The sequence below is a fragment of the Chaetura pelagica genome, unplaced genomic scaffold (genome assembly GCF_000747805.2).
Source record: "Chaetura pelagica isolate M959 unplaced genomic scaffold, ChaPel_1.0 scaffold356, whole genome shotgun sequence".
NCBI classification, from domain to species: domain Eukaryota; kingdom Metazoa; phylum Chordata; class Aves; order Apodiformes; family Apodidae; genus Chaetura; species Chaetura pelagica.
The window spans coordinates 4,786,694-4,799,441 of NW_009953964.1; the positions used below are offsets into that span (position 1 = coordinate 4,786,694).

Consider the following 12,748-nt stretch of genomic DNA (forward strand, 5'->3'; position numbering starts at 1 on the left):
GAATCACACACAACCCAGAAACTCAGGAATTTACATTTTGAGGGAGCACAGACTGAAACTACTGCTGCTCAGCCCACCAAAGTCCTCCAAGTCCTTACAATAGTCAGTATCAACCCACCAGGAGGTGGTTCCCAAAGCAGCTTAAAACAGCACACAAGTACCTTTGCAGCATGCCTCGGGTTTTAATAAGCCCTTACTTAACCGGCCTGATTTCACCATGGTTGTGGTGACAAGAAATCTGGCTGCACAGGCAGCAAAGCTGCCAGGAGTCTGGCTCAGTACTGCTCCCCATCACCTCCTCTCAGGGCAGACCATGCCCTGCTCACAGGTGTTCTGCAGTTCCCTGCCATAAGCACAATGCCCTTCCCTTTGCTCCCAAGCTGCTTTTCAGCAGCTGGAGGTGGCGGTGGTTTGAAAACTCCCAACTCTCCCTGTTGCTGCAGAGAAAAACCAGCAGAGCCAGGAATCACTAACACAGCAGCAGTCCTTGCTGTTCTGGGCTGGTTAGCAAACGCTGAGCAACACCCTCACAACTCCTTCTTGGCAGAATGAGGAAGAGCCCATAGAATGGGATATTGCCTCTGCCACGGCGAGGGGGCTTTGCTGGCAGCTGCTTAGCACAAGAATTTACACCTCACCCCGGAAAGGCCATTTGCAATTTTTTATTTTAATTTTTATTTTTTTAATGAGAAGTGCCCAGGGGGGTTCAGAGCTTCAGGAGAACAAGGCAGGCAAGGCCCACTGACATGGCACCGAGTGCTATGAGACTCCAGCAAGCCCTGGAATGGAGGCCCAGCTATTTTTACAGAGGACATGCGAAGGAAAAAATGAGATCTGTTACAATCACACTCCTACAAAGAAAGCCTGTTCTTCTCTCCAACAAATCCCTGAAATCATATCCGGCCTGTGGATACCACCAGCATTAGTACACACTGCACATTAAGCTGCTTGAACAGAGCTGCCACCCCGCACACCCCATGCAACACACTGCACACAGAAGGGAAAAAATGCAGCCAAGTGGAGCTGTGAGAACAGCACAAATAAGACCAGACATCAAGCATGTCAACTGTTAGCAGAGTTCTGCAGGAGCTACCACCAAAGGCTGGCAGACAGCATTTCTCTACACAACAGTCCATGACCAGACTTACCAGGAACAGACATGGAAGCAGCAGAGAACACACTTGGGCAATTTATCAGTGCAGAAATCTCTGACAAGCCACAGGCATGAGGAAAGATGGCACACGCGTGTCTTTCCTGGAGTCCACCTACGTGTTAACAGCATATTCAACAAAGTTCTGCACTGCCATGTACTGTAGCTCTTGTTTTAGACAACTGGATCAGGAACAGCAAGAAACCTTTCAATCCTCAGTCCCACCTGATTAAAATCCCAGTTGGAACAAGCAGCAGTTCGGGGCAGGGAAAAAAGGAAAAATAAGCAACTGCAATTCTTTCTTTTTTTTTTTTTTTATTACCAAATTGACAGGATCTGGACATCTAAAGGAAATCAGCCCTTTCCAACATTAACTCAAATGTCGTTGTCAATTACTTGCACCACTCCCACACTTCAGTCTTTGTCTGTTATATAGCCAGAGCCTTTGGGTAAACAGAGAGCACAGAAACACAAAAAAATTACAATATATACAGGCTTTCCACCAACTCAATGGACTTACATTTTTGGAGATTAGCAATGCTTTTGTTCATTTGACTTTGCAAGTAATACCAAAACATCTCAAGTTTTAAAATAAAAAAAATACCACAATATTCACATACAAAAAACTTAAATACATTTGTTTAAAAATTAAAAGACTGTTAATAGTTATTGATTTATCACAGCTGTCTCTTTCAACAGAAGCTCTGCTGATGAAGCACTGAGAAATAAAGGTCTAGAAAACAACATTCACATTCTGCACTGCTCCTGGTCAGAGTTGAGACACTGCCACCCTCATGAGGCAGTGCCATTGAAGAGTTCAACTCAAACACACCCCACTGACAGGGTACAGCAAGGTCACAGACAAGGCAAATGCCCACATACAGCAGGGCTGCCCACCTCCCTGGAGCAGAAATCCAGATCCACACACTGTCATCACATGCACATCTTACTGACTTGTCTGCATTCCCAGCTCAAGCTCTTCAGCTGGCTGGGCAAATGGAGTGGAAATGACTAAGAGGTAAGTGACACTTCCTCTCCTCTGCTACTCCAATCCCTGCTAACCTGCTCCTGTGTTTTGTTAAATAGTCACTGAATGAAGTGACTGGAGAGAAAAAGCCCATAGGTCAGTCTCCTCTCTGATGTAACTGCAGAGTACAAAGGAACTGCACCAACGGGGACTCAGCCCCAGCATGCTGAGTGTGCAAGCTTTACACAAACAGGGCAGACACGGGAGCAAGAACGTACAAAGGAGAAATTTAATCCACCCTTATGCAATCTCATCCACGATAAAAACGATCACTTAAGTGTGCTTGAAAGGCAAGAGAATCACATTTTGCCTAGGAAATCTGGATTCTGTGATGAAATCCAGGTTTGGTTATTTCATTTTCACTTCATCATTCAAAGGAAGCAGAAACTAGGACAAACAACAGCTACAGTATTTATCTCTTTGGTAACTTCTGTAAGAGTCTCTAAGCAATGGGTACATCTTACAGCAATCAGCATAAAAGATCCTGTAGAAGTTTCATAGATTGAAAAAAACTGGGGCATGAGTAGGGAAAACAGCTTGGGGCCTGCAGGAAGGTGAGAAAGACTGCACAGGAACTGGATCCTTCAGATTCCTGCTACTGAAGCTGCACAAGAGTGCCTCAGTGAAAGTGGATCCCAGATACACGAGCTGAATCAATAAAGTCTTATTACAGACAGAAGGTCTGGAGTGCATTTAGGGTATTTTTTTTAAGGCAAAAATGGGTGAACACTAGCTGAGACAGGCAGAGCTGGCAAACAGCCTGAAAGTGGATCAAGTAGTCGTAGTAAACTTTCAGTCAAGTGGCTCTGTGGGTCAGTTTGAAGAGGATTTGGATCCCACTACTTCTGGTCACATGCTACTTTTAAAGCCAGCTCAGGTAAGCTGCAGCCCTTCCATGACAGAAGACGACCTGTTGCTTAAAATGCCTTTCTTTAGTTATTTATAAATAAAGTTTCACATTCAAAGTCAGTTTCCATAAACAGCTCTACCCTCATATTGCAAAAAGACTCAGCTGATACAGCAGGGGCTGAGAGGCAGAGAACCCAACCACTCCTTCAGCTGAAGACAGTTTCCTCAGAACAAGCTGCAGACAGTCTTGAGGCAGCACAGCAAGACTTGCATTGCCACACTTCATATTTTACCCCTTGTCTTGAACAGCATAACCTGGTGACCAGTCAGCACATACACCAGCAAAACAAGGAACAGGAATTCCTGTGTATCTGAAATTTCCAACAACATGATAAAACAAGAGCACTGAACAAGAAGTTTGTCCAAAGTGATCTAATACTGCCATGAAGTGGCAGTTTCTGGGATGAATTCTCAAGTACCTGCACAAAAATCTAACTACTTAAAAGGCAGAAAACTGCACTTCAAAAAGTATCTGTGACAGTCACCCACATGCAGCTGTCACATGAGCAGCTCACATGGAGCATATTAGAAAAGTGCATCTTCCTTAAAATTCTGGAATGATAACCAACTAGCTGCACATAGTCTCTCCAGATGAAAGACTGTTGATAGCTGCTAATTGAAGGCTGCAGTAATCTTGAAGTCCACCACAAAAAGGTTATGCAACTGAAGCCTGAAAAGGAATGGGAGAAGAATAAGCTTTCTTCCAAACCAGTGATGGCATCCACCATAAGTAAAGAGCTTTTGGAAGTAGATCTCAATTAATTGTCAGGTCATGGACCCATTTTCAGAAAGTAAAAATGAAGGAATTAAGAAATCAGCAAGAAACAATGTGAAAACGACCATTCCTTCCTTGGGTTTGTGTACTGCAGACCACAGGCTGGTTTTTATCATTCTTCTGTCATTATGCTGCTTCCTGCTCTGCAAAGGGTTAAATTCTGATCTTACTGGGTGACTGCATCCTTTCAGCTCAGATAAGTGGACTCCCAGGCAAAAGGACCACTGGGAAATTCATCTGCCATGCTGTGACCACAACATGCCTCCAACTAAGAGGATGGCTCCAGGTCAGCTTTCACTTCCTCAGCCTTCTGCTTCTCTTGCTTTCTTGTCACCGCTGCTAAAAATGGTTCAAGGGCACTTGAGACTTCTAGTAGAAAAGATTTTTGTCCTTGCATTAAAAAAAAAAAGGTTTAATATTTACTATGACCACATAAAAGTAGAATCTGAATGTGAACTGGAAGTCAGTGTTAGAATCTGAGTACCATTATTGGAGAGCTGAGAAAATACAAACAGTCCAGATTTCCTGCTTAAGGGCACATCTCCATTTTGCCAGCAGCTGCAACAAAGAGTATACAGTTTACCATGCTTGAGAGCTGCACAAATACCCATCAGGGAAGATGACTCTCCTCTAAAATACAGTTTTTAGTTGGAGAAAGAGATTTGAGAACTGTTTTCTGGCTCCACCAAGAACCACTACTCCCTGGTTTACCTTTAAGAACAAGGAACCAAGCTGAAGTGTTACCTGGAGAACAAATATTAACACGTTAAAGTCTGCCTAACAACTGAATTCTCTGTAAAACCTCATCCCTATTCAACTGTAGTATGACAGATTTCATTAATTTGGGATTGTTTTCCTGTGTGTAAGAAAAAAGCTGCTCCAAAATTTAATTTCAAGTTATCATCTTCATCCCCACCTGAGAGGTCTGGGGACAAGGAAAGACACCAAAACCAGCCTAATAATAATACTCAGCCCTTTGGGCTTTTCCTCTTCCGAGTGCTTTGCAAAGAAAAAGCCTCATCACATCTTTGTGAGGTAGGTCAGTAAGTATTATTATATTCCCTTAACACAGATATGGAAACTGAGGCAGAGAAGTTAGCTTTCTGAAGGCCAAAGCAGGAGTCTGTCTCAGAGATGGAACTGGGAGACAAGATTCCTTAGATCTCAGAGAACTTCCCTTTCTCTCCCATATCTCCCCTCTTGCCCATATATGTCTTAATGGAGAAATGAGCAATGGAGAAAGGGGCTACAGTGCCACTTTTCTGACAAGTAGCAGGACTCTTAGTACTATTCCACATACTCCAAAAAGGATTATTAAATATACAAGTACCTTAGAATTAAAGGCAAAATGACTGCACACAATTTAAAGAAGCCAACATACAATACAAACCTAGCTTAATAAATAAGACATGCAGCTGCAGCTGTGACTGAGTGCTGAGGGGTCTCAGCTCAGGAAGGTCCCAGATGCCAAGGGGTAAACCCATGTCATTCCTGTGACTCTACTGCCACGCCAACCAGCGCGTGTCTGATAGTGCGACCGTGGAGTTTATAGCCATCCTGAGTCACCAGAGCTATTGTGCCTGGCTGCATGCCCTCAGCTGGCACATGGCAGACTATTTCATGGTCATATGGATCATATCTGCCACCAACAGGGTTCATCTTCTGGAGGCCATGTTTGGCAAACACACTTTGCAATTTGGCCTCTATGAGAGAGAGGCCTTCATAGATTTTCTGCAGGGTTGGATTTGGATTACTCGGCTCCACTTCTTCTGCAGCATTCTCAGCAGTCTTCTCCAAGATATCTGCTACCTCCACAAGGTCCCTGCAGAAACTCTGGATCCCTACAGGCACAAAGAAGTAAAAAGTAAACAAAGGGCAATTTATAGTACCAATGACAGGCACAAAGTCACAGCAGTTTATAAGCACCTTTAAAGCTGCTGATTGATTTGAACCCCTACTTTAGTGAGAGCAGACAGTATCTTCTGCAGCCAAGGCTTTAGCATAACACATGTATCCCCAAATCAAGCTATATGCAAGAAAGGTACACAACACATATATACACACATCAACATATATATATATATGTGCAGTATATCTGACAAAGCAGAACACTAGAATTTCACTCAAAAAAGTTCTTGCACTGCCCCACACCCTCCTGTACAATCCCACAGACATAAATGTCCTGCCAAGCAACTCACAAATGCCCATGCACACAGTGATCAAAGACAATGGGGGGGAAGTAAAAATAATACATGAGCATTCAAAAGTACATCCACTGTGTTATTCTTACATTAAAACTACTGTGAACTACTGGACAAAATGGTCCTTGGGTCAGAAATGAAAAAGTCATGCAGTTTTTTTAATCAGAAAAATGAGTTTAGATTCTATACATTTCCAGAAGTGGTGTATTACACTGTGCAGAAATTTCAGGAAAACCAGGCTCCATCAGTTATACAGATGCCATAACTAACTTACTGGAAAGACACATTAGGAAAACAGAGAAATAATACTCTGGTTCTGTCTAGGCCTGTACATACATGTTTAATCATGCACAGAACAAAGAAGCACGAAGGAGAAGCAACAAAGGAGCAGACAGAAGCAGAGCAATTTTAATTGCTCTACAGACTCCTGTGCCTCCCTCCATAAGCAACTTCCAAAAAATAACCTCATTTTTATCCATATCTGAAGCATAATGCATCTAAAATTCAAAGAGCTATGGAAAAAAAAAGCAAAGGTACTGATTATTCCAAAACTCAGCAGCCATTTTGTAGCACAGTGGGTTGACTGGTAAGAAAATTACAGCAACCCTAAGTTTCAAAGCTACTGGAGTTAACTAACAAAAAGCCTCCCAAGATTCATGCATTATGAAGAATAACAGTTTGTCATTCTCAGAGATGGTGCTGGAAGTGCAATGCTTAAACAGCAGTTTCTTCACCTTCCTCTGTTGCTAAAGCTACAAATCCAGCTCACTCCACTGATGCTAAACTATTGATTGTAGAAGTTTTAAAGAACACCTGATACAGAAACTGACAAACCTTTGTCCCAGGCAGGATCTACCTCCTGAAAGCTACAGTACAGAAGAGACTGTTAATATAGTAAAGGAGATCATAATCTGATGACACAGCTATTGGATCTGACTCCAGAGAAAATTCTCAGGAGACAGAACCTGTAATTTCAACCAAGTCAGTAGAACTGCACTCAATTGCACTGGGCCTGTTTTATTAAAAAAACCCAACAGATCAGAAAACAGTCACTGAGAGAAACCTGATAGGACACTGTTTAACATAAAGAAAAAATATCAAGTAAGCCCAGACACCAACAGCCCCAGCCAAAGATGCCAGGCTTTACAGTGAATGAGGGCAGGATGGGGAAGGGTGTGGGGAGAAAAAAAGCTGTTGCTCAGCATTTTATGCTTGCTCAGGCAGGCAGGCCACTGCAGTATGCACAGCTTTGCCTCACTTTGCTTACCAAAGAGCTTGGCATCTTCCACAAACTTCTGCGTCCTCCTCCGGACGTTCTCAGAGTCTGCCAGGGCCCTTCGGTATCGCTCCTGCAAGCACCACAGCAAGGGGAGACATCAAACAAGGAGGCAGAACCTATTTCCTGACAAGTTGGCAATCCCTTAGAAACAATTTAAAAATAACTCTCGTCACATCAGAAGGTTGTGCTGGGCTCCTGCGTTTTCATTACACGCAAACCCAAGTTCCTTTTCTACAGACTGATCACCACAACTTTTGACTCCCTCAGAAGGGCCAAGTGAAGGCCTGAAGCATTCAGGGCACAGCTCTACTGAACAACTCATGGTCAGGCTGCTGCTCTGTGCATGACTCACTGCAGTACTGGGACACTCCTTTCTCCAGCAGGCAAACTGGTGGTCCCAGCAACAGGTCTGCAATCAGCTGGTTTATTGCTTGGTGCAGCAGTATTTCTCATGGAATATCTCCAGAATTGCCTGCCCAGTGCTGCAGTATTTGTGTATTTATCCTTAGTAACATCTGTTCTTCGAAGTCCCTACAACTTGATCCCTACCATTTCCACCACACCACTATCACTAAAGAGGACTTTTCTTCTCAGACAATCTGTGGCAACACACTATGTGATGCTAACGATGATGAAGCTACAAGGCTGTGAAAGATCTGACCAGGCCACTGCCAACACGCAGTTTTACATGCCAGGGTCATACTAGCAGTGTCTTGCTCCTGGGTGCTACTGACAGATGGTGTTTCTGGGGAAGGCAGGCTGTGCTTCCACTGTGCAGCCTCTCACACTTGGAGCACAGCTGCTCTGAAGGCTGCTACAGCACAGTGGTGTGTGTGCGCATGTGTGTGTGTGTGTGTATGAGTGAGTGAGTGACAGTGCATGTGTGTGTGTGTATGAGTGAGTGAGTGACAGAAAAAGCCAGGGCTGAAGAACAGACCATGTCAAGGGGACCAAGCTAAAGGCATCCCAATGCCACGAGCAGCAAACTCACAGTTAAATCCCGGACTTGTTCTTCCAATTTGATGGCTTTGTGGTCTGAAGCACAGTCAGAAAGGGGATGCTTTGGCTCATCACGGGGATCTTCTGGGCCACACTCATCTCCTGGACTTCTCTGCTGAGCTGCAGTGCTGAAAACACATGGGGATGCTCTGAAATACAAATTAGTGACAAAGAAGGAAAGTTAAGTAACAACAAGGTCAAAAAGAAGAATTCTAGTTTAGTGTCATTATTAAAAGTAGGCTCACTGGTTTCCAGATAAAATTTTAGATCTTTTCAGAAAATATGCACAGCTAGCACAGAAACACAGAAACAAATGTTCTGAAAACTTATTTTAGACTCATATGCCACTACAGAGGCTGTACATCAGTTCTCTGACATACCTTGAGAAGAGTCACATTTTCACAGGAAAACAAGTTGTGGACTGCATTTTTGCTGACCTCCCAAGTACAGGTGGTGAATACCAGATGACAAACTTCAGAAAGATTTTTGCAAGGTAGTCTTGAAAAGGAGGCAAGTGGTATAAGGCCATTTTTACAGTTATTTAAAATAAACCAGATACTCTGAACAAAATTTGGTAAAATCTGCAAACCCATGGCACTTCAGATGGGCAGGCAGAGCCCAGCCTGCTACCTAAGGTGCTACAGTGAGAGCAAAAGGGCAAGTCACACCAGTGGAATGGCTGTGGATTTCTGTGGAGCAATTCAACAAGGAAAGACACACACATCTCAAACTGCTGGCTAACAGAGGATCCCATTCTCAGATGCTCTGAAGCATTTGTTCCCCAGAGTGCAAACACAGTACCGGTTCGTTCAGTTTTCCTCCTGCTGAGTGAAAAGGAGGCCAGTTTGAACTTTTGGCCCATCAGTTTTTCTTACAAAGTAGCAATTGCTGGACTGTACCCAGCTTTCATATCCACTGCACAAGAACTGTGAAGAGAAATGACAAAGGGGTGTGCAGCACAAATATTTTGCAGCCTTCTGCCAGGACCTTCACAACTCCATTAGCTGTGTTTGGAAGAGGGACTGAATATTGTAACTAAGGTTCCCCAACAGTTCTAGGCACTTTCACTATTTTTATCTCTACTGGCAATGAAAGAGTTCCAAAGGCCAAAAAAACCCCACAAAACAAGCTCAAGCCTCAAATGCTGAAGTCTATCTTATTTCCAATGACTTTTTCTTCCCAACTACACTTTTCAACTAAAAAGCACACTTGGCAGTAGTTCTTGTTGGTACAGCAGGTGGAGTTCAGCCAGAAGACTGACTCCACAACTTGCAGATGGAATGATGAAATGACCCATGAGTCAGATAATTGGACTGAGCTGCATAAACACCACCTATGTGCTTAGCAGTCTATTCTATACTGTAACAATCTCACAGGTTTCCCAAAAAACAGGTAAGTCTGGTGTAAAAGTTTGGTGAAAAGATGATAAAACCAGCATGCTAGACACTTTGAAAAATAAGGAAAATCTGTTTTATTTATTTTATTATTTTCCAGAAAGCCATGCACCTGTGGTAACAATGCTGTCATCCCAAGAGCAAAACCAAGAGGTTTCTCTCCCTCTCCTACACCTGCTTTTACAAACCAACCTAGACAGGACCCATTCCTGCCAGCAAGAGGCCAAAGCCTTGGCCCAACTCCCTCTCATACCTTACACCAGGAACAGAATCTGCAGAAAATTCTTCCATTTACTTTCAAACCAGTTCCAATCAGGAAACATTTTAGTATATGCTTAACAAGGAAGGGTGTCTCCTTTCTTAGGAACACCTGGGCTCTTCCTCTGAGCAGGGCTTTCAACATCCCCTTTAATGGAGGGGCTTTGCATGTACTAAGTGCACATGTACCCAGTGAAATGCAGCATGGCACAGAAATCACTGCACTGGCACCAACTCAAACTTGTATGTTTATGCAGCACAATTCAACACTGCATGGAAACACTAATTTAGGCCCCAAAAATCAGTATCACTGAGTTCATGTTACCACGCCCGCACCATTAGGCTTTCTTACTTTTCAGCAAGGTTTTGTTGCTCAGGTACAATGTCACAGAAGTGCACAGCTTTTCTTTCTAGGTCTCTCGTATCTGTCACAAGACCCAAGTGCTGCTCAGCAATCCAGCTAAGCTGAGCTTACAGCAGCAACTGGAAGAGACAGGCCTGCTCCCCTTATTCCAGCACTGGAGCTGTGCAGAATGAAGGGTCAGGGAGTTAAACCAGCTGAAAACTAACTACAAAACAAAAAGACTTTTCTGTCTGTGTCCCTGAATAAGTTTGCTGACAGATCAGATAAACACAAGTGCCAGCACAAAAGAGAAGACAAACACGTGAAGTCTGGTGAGATGTAGGAGGGAACATATGGGGAAGGGAAGATATGTCCCCCTTTGGGTGGCAATCAGGGCTTAGACTGGCTCAGCCCTGCGATCAAAGCACAGTTCAGAGATTTCTATCTCCCCAAAGATATAAAAGACCCAAAGACCACTAAGCACCTCCTACCACTGCCTGCTTAACAGCTCAGGCATTGCCTCATTTTAATACCAGGTTGCTAAACATCCCACAGGCACTAAAGACAGACTTCCTTTTCCCACCTGAAGACATCTGCATATGCAATTCTTTTATTAAGTGGGTCCTCTTCAACACATTACATGCCAACACAAGTCTAAGAGTGCTTCTGCTACCATACATTTGTTCTAGAACAGGCCATGCCTCATACTAAGGTTCACAGAACCAGGAGAAGCTGCCACCAGGTTCTTCTCAAAAAGCTGCCCAGCCACCGAGCTTCTGGGCTCCAGGAACACTGAAGAAACCCCCCACATTTTAACCCTGTCTGCAGAGAGATCTGTCCGGGGCACAAGACCCCATCTTGAATTATCTTTAAGACGTTTGTCTCATTAATTTTGTTTAAAAAGTTCTATGTTAACCAGTTAAAGTTGCAGGGAGCAGACTAAACTGGAAGTGAGGACAGAGAAGGACCCCCTTCAGCAAGCTTTCAAAAGCAATGCATGGAGCTTTAAACAACTGCAAATCTTTCTTTGTAAATAAAAGGTGTGCTCGGGGTAAGCACCAACTACAAGCCTCATCTTTTATCATCTCTCCTTTCATTTAAAGAGCTGCAGGGATGGCAATCAGCCACACTACAGACGAACCAAAGAACCTGAAATGCAGCTGAGACAGCAGCCTTGCTTGGCATCTCACAGGTCAGACTCCTGTATCTTTAAAAAAGTATACAAACGAGTTAATTCTTTTGCATCCGAGAAGCAAAGTTAGTGAGTCACTTCCCTCTGCAAGCGATTTACACTCCACGAACGGGTGTGTTCGGTGTGTAGGAGGAGAGGGGAGGAGAGGGGCGCGAATGAGCTGGGGCCTCAGCTACGTGAAGCTGAGAGCTGCCTGCATGGACTCCCTTCTCCAGCTCGTGGAACCGAGTCCCGGAACACTCCCCTGCGCAGTGAAATGCCCCCGGTACCACGTGCTGTTCAGACAAGTTGCAGGCAAGAAAGACGAACCGCAGACTGACTCCAAAGGGAATTCCTGAGAAGTATCAGGCAGAACTGAAAATGCCGCTCAATTTACTTCCTCCTCCAGGATGAAAGAAATGCTCAACTAAAAAGGGCAAGTGCTATTTACAGCCTGTCCACTGGCCTGTGCTACATCTTCGAAACACAGTCATGACCGCAGCTGTCCTAAAAATAGACAAATCCCACTGGAGGAAGTTGATGCATCCTAAAGTGACAGACACGTGGAAGTCCCAGAGCGTGTGAAAGGAGCACACAACTACCCTGGTGGTACCAGAAGATACACGAACTGATGTCACAGAAAGCCCAACAGAGGGATGCACAGAGGAGCTGATGGTATCCGCCTGCTTTAAGCCAGTTGTCCTTAAAGATTAACATTTACATGATGAGAACAGATCTCTCTAGCCAGGACAACAGTATCACCTCTTTCTGTAGCACAGGTGTGATACCCGCCCATCCCAAACCCTCTGTCATGTTCTCTCTGAACACAAGAATCTCACCCCATCTCTCCCTCCTCCTCCCAAATCTGCATGACAAAGCACCCAAGTGCTGAGACACGCGGAAACATCTGCACTAGCTCAGACAAATGTGCTTTGGAAGGAAATCCCCTAATTACCCTCAATGACTGCCCTCCAACACTGTGTGGATCCCTCTCCCATGAAACCGGAGGACAAGCGTGGGCAGCACAGGAAGGGTGCCCAAAAACTGGGCTGTGGACACCCAGACTGCAGCAACCCCGGGATGTGCACGGGGGGTGTCTGGGCCCAGCACTACCCTGTGCAGCTGCTTGTCTTGGTTGTGCAGGAGGCAGGGCCAGGGAACCTGTGTACCAAGAGGATCCCACACCCAGGGCAGGTTCCTCCACGCAGGGAACCTGCTCCACTCCCCAGGGACAAAGTCACC

The 12,748-nt window shown here is 44.5% G+C and overlaps 1 protein-coding gene across 1 annotated transcript; it reads right to left on the minus strand.

Annotated features, from left to right (window-relative positions):
• Positions 1–5,179: 5,179 nt before the first annotated feature.
• GRPEL2 (GrpE-like 2, mitochondrial (E. coli)) lies at positions 5,180–8,512 on the minus strand (the record flags this gene model as incomplete). Its single annotated transcript, XM_010002066.1, has 3 exons — positions 5,180–5,702; positions 7,330–7,411; positions 8,333–8,512. Coding segments are annotated over 3 exons (618 nt in total), but the record flags the coding sequence as incomplete, so codon positions are not given.
• Positions 8,513–12,748: the final 4,236 nt, after the last annotated feature.